The sequence below is a fragment of the Microplitis demolitor genome, chromosome 8, assembly GCF_026212275.2.
Source record: "Microplitis demolitor isolate Queensland-Clemson2020A chromosome 8, iyMicDemo2.1a, whole genome shotgun sequence".
Lineage (NCBI taxonomy): Eukaryota > Metazoa > Arthropoda > Insecta > Hymenoptera > Braconidae > Microplitis > Microplitis demolitor.
The window spans coordinates 425,903-444,666 of record NC_068552.1 but is presented as its reverse complement, the minus strand read 5'-3'; the positions used below and the strand labels follow the sequence as shown (position 1 = coordinate 444,666).

At 26.3% G+C, this 18,764-nt stretch overlaps 1 protein-coding gene across 2 annotated transcripts in view; it reads left to right on the top strand.

Annotated features, from left to right (window-relative positions):
• The first annotated feature begins 449 nt into the window (after positions 1–449).
• LOC103576019 (proteoglycan Cow) overlaps positions 450–18,764 on the top strand; it is a 28,484-nt gene continuing 10,169 nt past the window's right edge. Inside the window, exons 1-2 of one of the 2 annotated variants that reach the window (XM_008556046.3) lie at positions 450–1,297; positions 18,061–18,118. In XM_008556046.3, coding sequence (XP_008554268.1) covers positions 1,190–1,297; positions 18,061–18,118 — 166 coding nt within the window. In that variant the 5' untranslated portion in view covers positions 450–1,189. The remainder of the gene's footprint in view (positions 1,298–18,060; positions 18,119–18,764) is intronic. The other variant, XM_008556040.3, reaches the window with a different exon arrangement.

The window sequence follows — 18,764 nt, the reverse complement described above, 5'->3', positions numbered from 1 at the left end:
TTGGACTACTTATCATAGAAAGACATGGACTGCATCCTCCCTTAGTTGTGGCATCATAAGTCAAAAAAAAAAAAATTTTCTTTTTCGCAAGACTTTTTTGATAAACAAAAAAAGTTAATATTGTGCTGAGTTATTTCGGATGAATACTCGATTTTTGAAAATCGTACCGTGATCAATAAATTGCCTTATTTTGAAAATGTTTAATTTTCATAGCGGAAAATTAAAAAAAAAGCATCAAGACTTTATTATTCTAAAAAGCCATAAGTTTGATGTATATTTCCATTATATAAATTAAATTGTATGTATAAGAGTAAAATTTAAGGACGAAATTCCAAAATGTGAGCAGTGTCGAATATCGACTGGATCGCGGACTTTGCCGCGCTCGCGCGAAAGTAACCGAGGAAATGGCGTAGGGTGAAATGAGGATCGTCCCTATGTACACCAACCAACATCACAGATCGCACTCTTTCATTTCTTGTCTTTATCTAGAGTACGTTCAGTCGATTCAAGTTGTCTCATTTTATCTTATTCTCCTAGCAGTCCTACCCTTGACGTCTCGTTTTCTACCTGCTCTGGAATTCGACCAATAGCATCAAGTGTGTGTGTTGTGTGTGTCTGTGCGTCGGCGATTCGACTTCGGCAATGTAACCATACCCTTCTCTCAGCATACAGACCTCACAGTCATTATTTTCTCAACTCTCAGAGAGTAACACAACACAATCGTGGATCGGGACAGATCGGGATCGGGGTCGCTGGCTTCTACAATATACGTATTCTACACTTGTACGTTATACATATACTTAATACTACGTCGTGCGGCTCGTGCGTGTAGTATCGTCGCGTGTGTATCAATAACAACTCTAATTCTTCCGGTTTTATCAGTACTGTCATACATTACCCCATTTTTAAATTTAAAATATTAAATAGTTATTCAATATCTAGGCATATTGCTAACAAGACTAAAATTTACTCCTAGTTGATCTAATCTAATGATTTTATCTAGTGTACAATTGATTTCCTGAATACAATATATACATATTTATTTATGTATATATATCAATATAGATATATTGATATATGATATTGTGGGTATTACAAGTGGGACATAATCAAATAATTTTTTACAATTAAATTTAAATTTGTGAAAAAAACAAAAAAACAAATTATTTAAGTGGAAAATTAAATAAACATGAGGCGGTTACTGCGTGGAGTGTTCCTCTTGACGGCATTTTTTATTGTAATTGCCAGGACCGAAGGCAAGCGAAAGTTCGACGGCGATTTTGAATTTGCTGAAGAGGTAAAATAACACTTTTTATAATTTGATTATTGATAATTATCTCGTGTGATTTATTGCTTCTTGTTTTCATATAATTTTACTTTATTAATCACATCGATTTTATATTTTATTTGTTTATTTGTTTAACACTTTACTTTATTATTAAATATAATTTATAATATATTATTTTAAAATCTAAATCTTTTTGATTCGTATGATAAATCTTTAAACTTTTAGTAAATGCCAAATTTAATATATTGATAATTAAATTGACATTTATAAAATATTTACATATGTCATTTATAATAATTTTTCTGACTATTGATTATGTTTTTGATATAAATTTTAAAATAGCACTTAATAAATGTTAATTTCAATATTATACTGGGTAACATTTTTTAAGTGTTAAATATTAAACTGGTTTAAAAATTTTTAAGAAACAGAAAAATGTGTTTATTTGAATATAAAAATTTAACACAGGTACACAATTCTCTTTACTAGGAATAGAATTTTAAAAAATTTATTATAATACTCAGAAAGGTAAAAAAAAAAGGTATTAGAGCCAAGTTTTAATTGAGATAGGTGCAGAAATTAAAGTCACGACCCGGATGCTAAAAAATTTACTGGTAGATAGTGTACTAATAAGATTAGATTCTCTTAAAATTTTTAATTTTATTATTAATCATAATTATTTTATTTTTTCTTGTTTCATTTTTTTTTTCTGCCTTAACATCCTAACTGAAAAATAAAAATAAATTGACTAACTCTTTTTTTTTTCGTGTACATTTGGGATACGTCCAAGTTTCTTTGTTAATCTTGCAAAAATAATTTTCTTACAACTTTGATAGAAATCTTTAGAAAATCTTAAGAGTTAAAGTTGTATATAATGAGCGTTTTTAGTAAAGTAGAAAAATTATTTAAAATTTTGTGTAAATGTGAAAAAAAGTGAAAAATCACGAAACTCAGCATTTTCACAAAGTATAAATTATTCTTTTATATATCCGATTATTTTTTTACATTGACAATATTCTATTCAGCAGTTTGTGAATATCAGAATTATAAAATGAACAAAAAGATTAAGTGTGCAACAACATACGTGGACATTCTTGCATCTTTTAGACCATAAAAAACCTGTTTTTTGCGGTCAGATACATAGTTTCTGTTTGATTTGAGCACATACTTTTAAACAAAGGGATAACTTTAAATAAACAATTGAATTTATTATTTTATTTTAAAAGGGACAAAAATAGTAAATTGGCTCCAGATAGATATTTTCAGGACATCTAGACATTAATTTTAATTATTTTTATGAATAAAATATTATTTAATCATCGTTTCAGTTTTAATCTGATTACATTTAATAGACCAAAGTTTTTATAATAATTATAACAATTAAAAAGTTATGACAATATCATATATGTAGGTGTGAAAAAGTAACAGCGGTAAATGCTAACTGATTTAATTTTTTAAAAAAGTCCGTTGTTAACTGCCTATTGTTTTACTTTTAATACTTTAAAGTGAATAAAAATCTAAAAATAAATGCATTATGTTAGTCGCTTGCATTATTGTTGTTTCAATGTCTATCTAGTAAGTAAATGTAATGTACATAATCTTCCATATTACACGCCCATGCATGTCACGCATTATATTATGTATATTTACAGTTAGAATGTTGAAGGGCATTATATCATTTCAATCCATATTATAATCACTAATTTTTTTTTATTAAATATTATTTAAAGTCTCAGATTTATATTTATATATTTAAATTTTTATCTACTGATATTTTCACATGGAAGCTCCTAAATTAATGTAAAAATATATACTTTAAATGAGGTAAGCATGCTAAGTCCTTGGGGGAGTGACATTGTTGGGTTTCATAGATTGACCTAATTTTTATGTCTAAAAAAATCCCACTGATTTATTTTAGATAGAATCTAGTTTACTAGATTATTTTTACTGGGATATCACCATTTTATTGATGTCTATTTAAATATTCAGAATTTTATAAAAATAAAAAAAAATTATATTTATCCATATGCTCGGACTATCCAGAGCTTACTCTTTTAAATTTATTATTCAGAGAGATATATTGGGGAAACTATACTGAAAAATATCGATTAAAATAATTGAATAGATGTTATAATATGAAAACGACATTGAAATTATAAATTTTTACTGTGTTAAGAACTATACTATTGTTTGGATTCAGAAAATTTTACATGCATAATAATCCTGTTTTATCATAACTGTAAAGCAAACTCTAAACTGGCCGTTTATTGACTGGCATACTATAATAAATGACAAGGCAATGCAGATTTCTATATTTTCCACCAGCGTGATATAATGAACTCATAATGACACTTTTTAAAACCTATTATCGAATACCTTGTTATGACATAGTGTTAATGACAAATAGTTTTTATAAATTAACATCAAGTTTTATACAGTAATACTATGATTTGAATAGTATCGTAAGATCAGTTTATTTAACCTTGAAATAATAATAGTTATTTAGAAATATTAAAAAAAAAAAAAAAAAAAAAAAACCAGTTTCTATTGACATAAGATCTTAATGAATATTCAATAAGAATATAGCTAAGGTCGATAAATGCATATAAAATCTTGAAATCTACAGTTTCATTTTTTTTTCTACATCTGCGTCATTTGATGGTTTTTTCATATTTTCTGAGGTTTTAACGATGCCTAGATTAATTTTATAATGTAACAAGTATGTAAACACATAATTAGACTTTGCGATACATGTATCGATAGATATTTTAAAGAAAAAAAAATAAAGCGACCTACTTTGTAGAAAGCATGGAAAAATTGATACTAAGCTCGAAATATATATTTTTTAAAATGTTTCACAACATTAATTTATTACATTTATTTATTTATTTTTTTTTTTTTTTGTTTATTCAACCATGAGAAAAAATAAACTATTCTATTTTATTTTAAATTATTACCGTAAAAAATTTTATATTTTTATTTTACTGATGAAATGTGGGTGTTGATGTAATGCAAGATATTGCAAGAAATTAGAAAATTTTATTGGTAATAAAAATGGCGGTTAGTGGCCGTTTTGTATAAGAAAATTTTTCTGAAAGATAATAAAATAAAAACGTCGTTAAATAAACGGCTGATCGTTGCGACTAAGAAATAAAAAACTGACTGAGTTTAAGTTTGCTATGAATTTTATAATATTTGTCTATAAAAATACTGTTCCAGAAATTTTCAAAATATTTCTGTCGTTAAATAAATAAAAAGCTAATGCAGCCTAGTTATTTTTTTAGTCTACTTATATAAATACATCAAGCGTTTTCCTTTTTAACACTTTTTATTATGGAGATATAAAAAGCTTTGAAAAATAAATTTAGATATTAATTTGTATAAAGACAAACTGTTCTCCAAGTCAAAGAAATTACTATACGAAATAATAAATTCACCATTCAGTAGAAAAAAAATAAGACATTATGATTTGGGAATGTAATAAATATTCAAATGTAATATCAATAGTTGTTATCTTTCTTTCGTTTATATATTTAAGTAAATAAATTTGGAAAAACATTGATAATGTAAATTTATTATAAAAGTGAAAATATTTTAAGTGAATGCTGTAAAATAACATGTGCTAAAATAAGAATACTTGTATTATAAGAGTATAACTATTTTTTTAAAGTTATGCCATTACATCGACCCCCGCGAAATATTGATTTCCACGAGTCCTTGCCTCACTTTTTAACTTTTTTATTTTTTTATTTTTGTTATATAGCAGTGTTATACAAGATATAACCATTTGTGAATGGTGTAATAGTCTACGAACGAGCTTTCATAGTGTTATATACATCTAAGGTATACATATAAAGGTTAAGAAGTTAGTACAGTCACTACTGTCGTATAACTCTTAAAAGAAGAATAAACCAAAAGAATAATATCCCTAGAGATTTCTGTAAATTGATTTAATACTTTCAAAAGTATAAAGTTTGTAGCTTGTATAAAAATCTCGAGCATCATTAAAACTTGTAAAAAAAAACAATCATTAGATTTTAAAAGTTTAAACTTTCAATAAACAAGTATTCAATTATTTTGTTGTTTTATAATACATGTAAATAATATAATTAGTTGATTACATTTTATTGTTGATCGAAATAATCTTAAGTTTATAAATAATGATTTTGCTACAAATTATAATATCTCAATAGATTAAACTTATTTTTTAATGATAAAATAAAGCTATCATTGATATAGTATGTTAGAATATACTCATATGTAAAAAGCATTTAAGCACTTGAATGCTATCCTCAACAGTTAAAATTATAATTTGAATTTAAATTTTTTCATTTATTTAAACATTTGTCTCTGCTTTTACGTACGGTAATGTTTACAATTCTATATATGGGCTTGATTTTGCAAACAACAAATAAGAGGGCACATAAAATTGACAGTGGAATGAGTTGAGCTCGCTCGCGCAAATCACAACATTCAACATACCCACTATTTACAGCTGGATTGACGTTATTCCCTCAAACGTTAATACCGCTTGAACTAAACCTTCAGTAAAATCCCATGAGATTGATAAAACGTGTGTGCGTGATACACGAAAGATTGACATACACGTCCTTCATTTATGTACTTTTTTTTTAAATACCAAAACAAAAGTTCACCCTGAAATTCTTAAATTTATATATGAAATATACTATCCCCGAGCCCTAGATGTCTTGTTACATTTAGAGAATTATTATTTAGATTTAGAAAGTTCGAATTAAAATGTATTTAACGTTGGAGCTTATTTTTTACTGTTAGCTTATTATTATAATTATCTATTTATACATTCTGAAATTTTGATCTCATAGCAAAAAAAAATCTATTAATGTATATAATTCATATGAAATAAAAAAACATTTTTCACTGTTTTTTGATTTTATAACAAGGAGCTAAAAACTTAAAATTTTATTTTTATTTCATTACAATAAAAAAATTTATCGCCGAGCTTACGAAATAGAAAAAAAAAGTTTATTGTTAGACTGCGCCGAGGATCATGAAAATAAAAAAAAAAATGTATAAAAAATTTTCTAAGAAAAATATAAAAGTAGTATAGAAAATCGTGAAGTTTTGTTGGAAACTTCAGAGTATACTGACGCTGCTGGACTATGACACGGATGTGTCGCCTGCAGTAAAAATAGTTTTCAATTTGAACGCTGATACCCCATTGTCTTGTTGTGGATTCTTAACACACAAGTAGCAGTATTATTGATTGAAATTGTAAATAAATTCAATAAAAGCGTTTCCAAATTAACAAATTCTTTGTTTGCTGCGTAATTTCAGTTAATTTAATAAATAATCTGACATTTATTGTAATCAAATACTTTAATTTAAATAATAAATTGACAGCAATGAAATTCAAATAAATATTAAAGTTGAAGCGACGTAATAAATTCATGTTATTCAAACTCGTTTAATGATTTTCAGAATATAAAAAATATTTTAGTCATTTGAACTGATAATAGAAAAAAAAAAAAAAATAATCATTGAAAATTCATTTTATCTGTTTATGTTTTTAAAAAAAAATGTATGTATATAACACTTACATAAAAAAGCAATCTACTGAGCCGATTGCGATTACATACTCTTCTCCGATAGCACTGAGTTTTTTTTGTTAAAAAAATTGAAAAGTTACAGGTCGTGTCTCTCACGCTTATTCAGTTGCATTGGAAATACTCAACATACATACATATATAATATATATATATATAAGAATATTCTTCAATATCATTTTACTTTGGTTGAGTTTTCCAGTTTTCCGTGTTCTCTTCCCAAATACCATAGCGACAATACGAGAGACGCATCTTAGCTGGCGCCCGACTGTCTAGCCAATATTTTACCCGTCTCACTGCCAACTTATATGACATAACAGTTTATCTTTCAAATACTGACGCGTCAATGTTCTTAATCTCATATATCCTTTAGGGTAGAAAACTTGAGCAAAGATACGATAGTTTAATAAAAAAAATCAGAAACTAAAAACAAAGATCATAATAGATATATCGATATAGATGTTGTGATTCATCGCTCATACTGTTTTACTCTTACTTTCGCTATTATTTACTTTTTTTTTTGTATGTTGTCGATGCTTGTTACACTCTATGGACCGTTTCCGGATAATACTTATCAATCCTATAATAAAAATTGTTGCCATATAGTCATAACGTTTTTACTGCCATCAATATCCCTTCAGTGATAAATTTTTATAATTTCTGAATGGTAGACTTGTGGCAATAAAATTGTATTGGTGATAAAAAAATCTATACATGTGTGTTGTGTACTACGTGATGACCGGATCTTTATCATTTTTTTTGGTTTGAAATATTTCATATCCATCGAAATTCGATAAAAATCTTTCTATTAAACATAAAATTGCTTAAAAAAAAATTATATTTATATTTTGAATCAAATTTATTAAATTAAAGTTAACGATGCAATCGATTGTAGGCAACCTTCATCAGGAGTTTTAGGATGGTAAATTATTGGAAAAATTCAAAATTTAGGATTTTATTCCACCTTAATTTTCAGGATCAGTGAAATGTTATTTAATTGAAATATCGCATGTATTTGAAAAAATTAACTCTATTAGAGCGTCTAAAAAGGGACGAGCTTCAAAGTCGTAACGAATAGCAGGACAAGGAAGAGTTGCTTATAACGAGCTTGGACTGTACGAATTATTATTATTATTAATGTTTATTTTAATTAGTAGTAATTATAAGAACCGAAAAAAAGGACAATATATGTGCCGCCTTTTTTGTTTTGGTGCCAACGTTTTGTCAACGTTGTAGAGCCCTGATTATGTTAACAATGTGTGGATGAAACTTTCATAATTAATTATATTAGTCATAATAATAAATTTAAATTAGATAATAAAAAATTTTTAAATAGTTATGTTACTCAGGCTTCCTCTAAAAATATTTCGTTTGTCAGCATATTTACAAAATTTTAATTTTCTTTTATGTAACCAAACTCATGCAAATATTGTTGTTGTTTTCTTTTTTTATATTAAATATAATTTATAAGATGTGAAGAAATAAGATAATTGAATAAAAAATCGTAATTTTTTATATGAAGATGCGTATATATACCATATTGATAGTTTCCAATACCTATAGTAATGCAATTTCATCCGGGTTCAATATGTAATTATAACTATTCTGCTCTTCGTGTAATGATTTGCCAGATTGCACACAATCTTGTTAGGTCATCGATTATTCAAATAATTATATGCTCGAAAAATTTTTACAGTTAAAAAAAAATATCAGAAAATATAACTTTCTTCACACATCTTTGACCGTAAAAAAATTAACAGAATCTATTGAATGAAAAACTATACAAGCTACAATAATAAATCTAATGAGAAGTAGAATGCTGAAAATATTCTATAAATCGGTAAATAATTGAATTTTACACACTGGCGCCCATGCCAAAAGAGATGTTTCGAAAAAAATCCTTTTACGTTGCTAGTATTCTATTGATTTTTATCCGCGTACAATTTATACAAATCCGTGATACCCATACTTACAAAAACTTTATAGGGAAATTTTTATACAAGATTATTTAAATATTTTATTTCATTGGTCTTTGTTTATTAGGCGCTGTTGCTCATAATTTATAATAGTGATATTATTATATTTAATAATGATATGAAACATAATCAAATAATATTTACAACATCGTTGAAAAAATACTCACATCTGTATTTTATAAATTCATTTTTACTTAAGTTTTTTCTGGTTTTTTTTGTAAACTGTAACTCTCAATCGTAATGAAAGTTTTTTCGTTATTTTTAAAAGATAGATGAGAATAAACAATTTAATTAATGTAATATTTTATAACCTAAAAGTTTTATCAAACGATGCAATTGTATGGTATTGTATACCGAATAGACAATGTAAATGGAAAAAGAAAAAATCCATCTCGTTCATATTCACTGAATAACGAGATGAGAGATATGTTCCTATTTGTTGCAATCCTGACAGTAGTTTTTACTTTTTTTTTTTTTTTTCTATTATATAACGTCTACAGTCACACTCATTTTAGCTTTTTTGTTCTATCTCACTTTATGGTTCAGTTAACACACGGCCAGTCACATGTACGTTACAATAAGAGGAGTGATGATCATGCATTTCTCTACTTTTATATGTATGTTTGTACACGTTTATTATATTATTTATTATATTATTATTATTTTTTTTTTTTTTTTTTTTTAATGTGTTTTCCCAATTTATTTATGCACATGGCTTACCTTCTATACTAGCAATTCTTTATTATTATAATTTTTCATTTAAATTTATGTGTGCATCTATCGTACATGATAAAAAAAATAAAATACAACAAAATTGATTGAAAGTTCGCGTCGACCTTAAAACTTCTATCTGATGCTTATTTTTTTAAGGCTTTCAAACTTTAAAAAATATTTATAGAACATAAGTAATAACAATTCGCTTGAAAGGATCGCTGTATATAAGGAAATTTTAAAACAAAATAGTATTTTGCATACCTACAGGATTATAACGGGCAGTCGATTGTATTGTGTTATTAATATTAAAGAAATTATTGAAATTGATACTGAATATTTGAAATTTTCATAACAGAATCCTCTAAAGTTGATTATATGTTAAATTGAATAGTACGATTTTATAATAAGTGAAATAACTCAAAGATATGCAGCTGACATGCCTGTAAACACATTTACTAACATAGTAAATAAGCAAATTATACAGAGGAGTATATGTACATGTAATCATTGAAGTGCAGTATACAATACTATTTCGCTGTATCTCTGTATCATCTTCAATACAACTGTTCTCACTCCGTTTGAGACATTCGTCATCTTAATATGATATTCTGTATAACTACCACAACAGAATATATGCATAACAAATAAAGTACAAAAGCAATTAAATGTAGGTAACACTATACCCTAATGAGAATAATATATAAATAAATGAATAAAAAAACGTTTTCTATACTTTGGTATTAGTATAAGAAAATTTGTAAAATATTTAAAAAGTCCTGAACGACAGAATATTAAATTTAAAGCTGGTTAGTTTTAAAAATTGTATTTCTCAATAGGACGAATTTCGAAAGATTATACTTGATAATTTTTCCAAAGTGATTTTAAAATTTAAAATTTTCCATTTGTCGAAATATGTTTTATTTATAAGTTGAATTATATTAAATAGAATAGGTTGTAAATATAATTTTGAATATTAAAAAATTCAATAGTGAAGATGATGGTAGATGAGAACGAAACGAAAAACTGAACGAATATACTGAGGCCATAAACCTCGAGGATAATCCGTGTACTTTATTTCATATTCTTTCTCACCATTACTTATTCTATCTCGTGAAAAGCAAGAAGCAAAAGGGGTGACCTGAGTGAAGCCTTTTTAAACATACGAGGTGAATGACTTTTGCATATAGTAATGCTGAATCAGAAAAGTTTTAGTGAAAGCTTCTTTTCTATAACGTTAGGTTTTTAGCTAGGTAATATAATTTATCTGTAGCTTTTCAATTCGACGTTACTTTGATTTGTCTTGTATTTTACTTGTCTAACATCTATACTGAATTATATATTTCACGAATTGAATAAAACAAATATCAATTACACTGTAAAAATTAACGGAGTAAGCACTGAAGAAATCTGAAGGGGAGTTTTGGAAAATCACTCCGTTTAAAAAATATTCATATTCACTCCGGAACTCCGAGCAATTTTGAATTTAAATAAAATTCGTATATATGTTTATACAGTTATATAACTTTTCAGTTTATTCTACGCAATGAATTAATGTCATAAGTATACTAAATTTTAAATTTTAAATCGAATTCGTGCTAGTACTTGGTGTCATTTCCGTGTCTAGTATATAACCAACTATTCGATTACTCAAATATTCCATACTACTCGAATGTCTATAACCCGAATCCATTTATTTAAATACTTTAAGTTATTTAACTATTTCAGCTTCATCAAATCATCCCAACGCCAAAGTTTCAATATTATTTGTGTTCCACTTTTATTTTGAAATTTTTTTATCAAAACATTGCTTTCATTAACAGAAGGTAAAGTTTTATGAGTTTCAATAAATTAATATGAAAAGCACGTATCTATAAATTTTTAAATCTACACGAAGAATATATATCGTAAGATTGGTTTAGCCTATTAAATATATATTTAATTTCGATAATACTAATTTAACTCAATTAAAAGCTAAGTCATTAACAGTATAATTGATAATTTTTTAAAAATATAAAATCATTGAAACAGAAAAGCTAATGATTGTTTAATTTACTGAAGAGTTTCCATCAATAGTCGATAGTTTTAGGTTTTAGAAAACATTTCTGGCTATTTTAAGGATTCTGTTTCAGTGTCTGCTCTCATAAATATTTAGTATCTCTTCAGTAAGTAACTAATTGATAGTCGTCATTTACGAACAAATAAAAAAAAAATATTGAAATATGAATTGACACTCAATTCAAGTGTTTCGTATTGATTGAAACACTTATTTCTTTATGAAATTTTTATAAATAAAGTTTATTTAACTTTTATTATTAATATTCGTTATATTATATATATCATTAAGGAGAGTGGGTATAGTCGTTTTTGTCCAAGCTTTTCCTCGAACAAAAACTCTAAACGTAAAATAATGAACGAGGCTTGATTCACTATTCTATAATCTGGTGATCTGTGTTTTCATTTTTAAAAAATGTTCATTTGTTTTAAAGAAAAATGCAAACAAAGTTTCCATTTACCGTACAAGCACAATAAAAATATAGTTATATCTCAGTATATCACCATAAATGATTAATTCTCATAATAAATCTCTTGAGTTAAAGCCGTAGATGGTATTTTCAGTTAATTTTATTTTTCGTCCCATGTCCTTGTTTTCTCTCTGCATCGTCTGATATATTTAGGAACCCTCTAAGGTACAGTGGCGCTCCGTGTTCTCTTAATTCTTGTCTACCTAGGAAATAGTAGTATAGAGTTCTTTCTTTTGTTCTGGTATATGTTCATGTTTATTAGATATACATGTACATTCATGTTTATACATATACATATACTAAATAAGACATAAATATGACTGCGCACTAGTTTCCATACAAAGCCGCGCCTGTTTACTCTGTTCTCAACACACACCCGGCAGATGTAGAAATACCTGTCAAATGCAGTCACTTTGATTCCTTTTGGTGAATTTACTAAAACAAAAATAAACATGTACGCAAAATAATTAAAACACAAATACTATTATTTACCTTGCTATATATTTTTTTTATAAATGAAAAAAAATAAAACACATTTTTGTGAAAAATTTATATTCATATTTGTTTTAGGCAAAAAAATATTTTTTAATAAAATCTAAAAAAAGAGTTACAAGTCTATAGGTGTATATATATAACGTGCAAATAAATTTTATCATTTTGCATTGTCAAAACAAGGAAGTAAAAGTCATCAAGAGTATAAAAATTACACTCATGTCGATACTAAAACTCATTTTAAATTATAAATAATATAATATTATATAAAATTATAAATACATTAGTTGAATAAGATTTTAACAATGTGAAATGAGTAAATAATAGAGTAGAATTTGTCTATTATTACCAAAAGCTATTCTTAACAGCTTGAGTGCAAAAGCAAATGCGCGTAGCGTTACATAATTGAAGCGGCCACCAAGTGAAAATGGTCTACGTTAGGTCGGTCTTTTGAGACAAGTTTCCATGTTTCTCTACTATCTAAATTCATAATTACTTGATCTAGGAGCTACAACTGAGAAATAGTGCTTAAGATATATCTATATATATTTATACATTATAAATGTCTACGAATATGAAATACTATCACTGAAACTGACGTACAGGCATAAGGATAGAAATAGGATGACAAGCATAGCTCTTCGTGAGATTACCTTATGATATTATACTTTATATATATACTCGAGTTTTACATAAATACATATTTAACAGAATAGTCTATTACGGAAACAGAAAATGCTCAATTAATATAAATTTAAGTCATTTTCATTTTTTTTTTTTTTTTTTTTTTTTTTTTTTTTTTTTTATTTAACCCTGAAAACGTAATAAAAAAAAGTATATCGTTACATTTTACTCGACGCATTGCGCTTGAGTAAAATCGATCGTTTAAAATTTTACAGAGGTCACAGGAAATTCTGGTGACCTATCGAACCTAATAGTTCCGACCAGAAATTTTAATAACGTAGAATAACTTCTTATTGCATGTTTGGCACAAGTATGTAAATTTAAATCCGGTAAAAAAATACTCGCTCCCCTTTGTTATTTGATAGACAACTGATGTCCGTACTCTCGTTATATAAACAAATATAACTGTTTGATTGCATCAATTCTATACAAAACAAATGAAAGACCACGTTACACATGTATACCATTACTCGATGCTCCTACAACCTACAACATTTATACATTTATATATTTATTAAACGCATCGACGATTATCCTTTTTTATCATAGCTGTAAAGCAAACTCTAATTCTGGCTGTTTATCAACCGGTTTACTCTAATAAATGACAATCAATACCGATTTTTAGATTTACCACCAGCGTGACATAATGAGCTCATAATAACACTCTCTTACACTTATTGTTGACTTTACTATTTCTCTTATATAAAAAAAAAGTCTTATTTCTTTGGTGATTTTCTTTGACCTTTGACTTATTGTAAATTATAAATAAACATGAAAATATGTATTTAAAAATAAATAGTCAATTAAACGTCATGTCACTTGTATACTTTATTTTTATCATTAAATTTCTTCGTCGGTATCTCTAAATAAAAGAAAATAAAAATTTAAAATATTCACGGAAAACAATCTACTAGCTATTTTTATTTAAAGTTTAAAAGGTCAATATCTCTTCGACACCTGACATATTATCAATAATCCCAGCTGTCAATAACTATCGGTAAGACTTGACACGCCTCATTTTATCCTGACTCTACTCAAAACTTTGTTAATTAATTTAACAGTTATTTTCATTTTTTATATATATATCAAAATTTTTACAAGTGTCTATCACTTAAATTCGATTAATCTTTAAACCAAAGGAAAATAATAACCATCAGAATAAGTACATAATATATAAATAATAATTTTATAAAAAATTAAAAACTGAAATTTATATACTTTTCATTCGAATTTTTCCCGTAACTTGAAATTAACCTCCCGTTGTTTGCATTTTTTTTAGTTTCTCAATTGCATTGCAGGAACTTATTGTTAATTAATTTTAATCCAGATGGAGCGAAAACATCGGTGATAAGGATTTTGCAAATGTCGTTTTAGTCTATGCGTAGACAAAATAAAATATCTATGATCAGGATGAAAATATATGATATAGATAATAAAATGAAATAAAACTGTTAATTAGATAATAAAACTAACAAAAACATATAAACTAGTAGTAATCTGTTTTAAATTAATTTAATCACTAAAACGTTAAAACGTGCTTTACATAAATTTCTTGAACTATAAATAAACAATCACAGGTTTCGTAACTCTAAAAGGCCAGTGTTATTATAATTACTCAAATGAATTCAAAGTTTTCATAAGCTTCATATGCGATAAGCTATAATACACCTCGATTAACATATACAAGTCGTGAACTTTAAATCCACAGTACCTACGTACTTTACATATTATAACAGTGTATTCTAATAGTTTTCCCATACCATATATTTTTAAGCTCAGTTAAAACCCAATTTTACCATTATTACGGTTAAATATTACTCTCCAAAGTATTACTTAAAAACTTAATAAATAACATTATTTATTTATACACATTTTTCGTAAGTATCAATCATTATGCTAATTGTGAAATATTTGACCTTTCATGCTTATATACTAATTAATTTATATCCATTTAATTTGCATAATAAAAAATTAATAGTACATTACGTAACGATTGGGCTATAATTGAAAATTTTCAAATATGTTAGTTTATCCTATTCTAAAACTATTTGGCGTCAACGCTTTGGTGTAATTTACTAATTAACTTTGACAATCATATAGATTAAAATTTAATTGGATGATTAGTTCGTAACTCGCATTTGATGTATTTTATGGGTTCTTTCGTTACTTCTGATATGACATAAAATATATTTATATATGCTTGCGACATCACTATATTCAGAAATGATAAGATATCATCCTTATTACCCTTTGTATGAAAAGTACAATATTTTAAGGCACCATCTGGCAACATATTACGGAATATTCCATAAACATGTGTCATAAAAAAAAGCTTTAGCGATATATTTATGAATTAAAAAAAAATAATTACTATATTATAAATATGAAATATTATTTATAATGTTATAATGACATACTTAATTTAAAACGTGATAAAATTGAAATAAAGCATTGTAAGCTATTGCAATTTCATATACATTTAGTAAGCATAATTACATTTAGGCCACAGTTGGAGCATATGAATATGGGAAATAGGAATGTTGGTAGCGTTGGTAGTATAAAAGTCGTACAGATCGTACAGACATCCGTTCATAAAATATTACACAGAGATGTGATGGGTATATAGAAGTACATATACATATAATCCGTTTTACTGGGTGCAAGCTCACTAAAATTCTATATACTCACTATATCACCATTTTCATTTGTGTGCAACGTAATCGCTTTTATACAATCCATACACACGCTTACTTTTAGTATTTAAACGTTCATCCGATATTGCAGACTACAGTAGTGTGTTTCCTGGTGTTCCTGGTGTTCCTGGTGTTCCTGGTGTTCTTGGTATTCCTGGTCTACAAGAACTGAAAAGCCCAAGAGTCTATACTAAAATACAACAAGCACAAATATTTCCTGCTCTCAACCCTACCATTTGTCTTACATTTGTTTCCTCCAAGTTATCCTTACTTATTCATTTGAATTTAAACTGTTATTTTATTCTGTAGCAAATATTTTTATTTTTTTCCTTTTACAACCTATTAAAATTAATTATAAATACGACACTCTGAGAATTTCATGGTATTTTTTTGCATTCAAAGTTTATGAAAAAATTACTATTTTTTAATTTTTTTACCAGCTAGAAACGATGATAAAATATTAATAACAGCTTGCTAAAGTCAAAAGTGCAATAAATAAATAAATAAATTGTAGAAATGATTCGATTTGAATTTGTATATCAATATATCAATAAAAACCTTTAAAGTTTAAGTAAATAAATAAACTGAACGTAATAGCAATCAAGTTAATAAAGTGGAAATGATACAAGTGACTCATAAACCCTTGCCAATGAGACATATTATCCAAGCAAAGTTCACGTTAGGGCAAACCTATAATAAATAGTATAGTAGATATTGTAATAGCGATGGAGATAAAAAAGTTAAACGAAAAACTGCTGACCTCTTTGACTGCAATTCATGTAATACGATTTTACCTAGTCTTTTCAATTTTATATATACTTTTACATTTATTCCACGTATTTTATCAATTGATTTTTTGCTGTACTCTATATTATCACGGTGTAATTACGAAATTATCTAAAAAAGAAAAAAATTGCAGTACATAAGAGAGAAATTTTTTGAATAGATTAAAAAAAGTTAATTTTTTAAATAAGCTCTTTTCTAGAGAATATTCTAATGATACTATTATTATTTTATTTTTTCTTCATCTATAAATTAAGTTTTACATTCTCCTTGAACTATTATAAATAGATCTTTTGACCAAATTTATCAAAAATTTTTATGAATTAATATATAGTAAGCAATTGGTAATCAATTAAACAATTGAATTTATTGTTAAGAATACGAAACACAATTATACCTCTGCTCCATTAACTATTTTGAAAGTTTTCGACCACGATAGTATACCTTAAGCTCGATGAAACCAAACGGGATCATAAGAGTGGTTAATTGGTAAAGTTCACCCGCCCGAACAATTAGTTGGAGATAACTTAGATGGTGGACACATAAAAAGAAAAGAGAAGTGAATAGCTATAAATTAAATTTCTCGATGAATTAAAAGTACCTCATTGTCTCTTATTATCTTAAAACTTTTAGAACATTAATTAAAATTCTATGTTTTCTTTAAAAGATTAAATAAAAATATTTAATTACTTTTTCCGTCTTTTATTTGAAAAAAAAATTATAAATTATTACTTTTTCTTTAATTTTTTAAGTATATAGAAATATTAATCCAATATCAATAATGTCATGGTAATAATTTTTGAGAAAGGTTTTATATAACTACGAAAATAACTCCTTCGTAGATAATTTATGGTGAAACCTAATATAAACATTGGAACTGTTACTGGATGTGTATGGAAATAATTCCTTTAAGTCATGGTAAACTTTACCATTTATTACCATAAATAATGAAAATCATTGTCATATTATATGGTAACGGTTGCCATAGTACCATGAGAGCTTTTTTTTTAAGTTGGACATAAAAAATGTTTAAAAAATAATATTTATCGTGACTCTATAACAAGGTATTGTCAACTGAGTCTTTAGGATTTAGTTCTTGAGCTCGTTCATTATCGCGAAACTAAATGAGCCCCTGTGGAAATTAAAGTTAAGATATCTTAGTAAAACATAAAATAGCTTTGGTTTACTTTTAAAACAAAATTCGATTGTAAAACCAAATATTTATCTTACACACTTGACTGCACCATAGATAATTAACTTTACCCAAAATTAAACAAAACTAATATTTTTATTAACGAATTTTTTTAAATTTTTATGTTCTAGGATGATACAAGAATCATGAAAGTTGGTGACAAAAAAAAATGGATTCATGATCCAAATAGTAAGTTATAGTTTCTCATTTTAAATTTACTATTTATTTTGATAATATTGTAGTTTTACTGTGAGTAAGTAAACATTAAATCGTAAATATGATTTTAAAAAATTTTCATCAATAGTAACTGCAGAAAATTAATGATCGTGCATTGAAGCGCAAAAAGATATAAAAGGTACGATAAGTCAAGTCACGTATTTAATACATTTTATTCGAAAGTCCTTATAGCTGTATTTAATCTATGTGACTTATATTCATTACAAGTTATATTCATAGATTGTTCTGAAAGATAAACTTTTTTTTTTTTTTTTTTTTTTTTTTCAAGAGAAGAATATTATTGTCAATAAATTCACTGATTGGAGTATACACTTTTCACTGATTGATTTTAAGAGAGTATTAAGAAATATACTAATTAAATACTATTACGTATAAAATTGTCTAACACAGAAATCCTATAAAATGAATATAATACTCACATAAGCTTATAATAATCTCAGTGAATCTCTTTGTTGACTATAATCCATAATAACAAAGATCCGAGTACTATCCTTTGTCGCGTTTAGAAATTTCCTTTTCATATGATTTCCCTAGAGTGTATAATATATAATATATATGAACATGGGAAATCCCTCTAGTTTTGCATTTACACTATTGA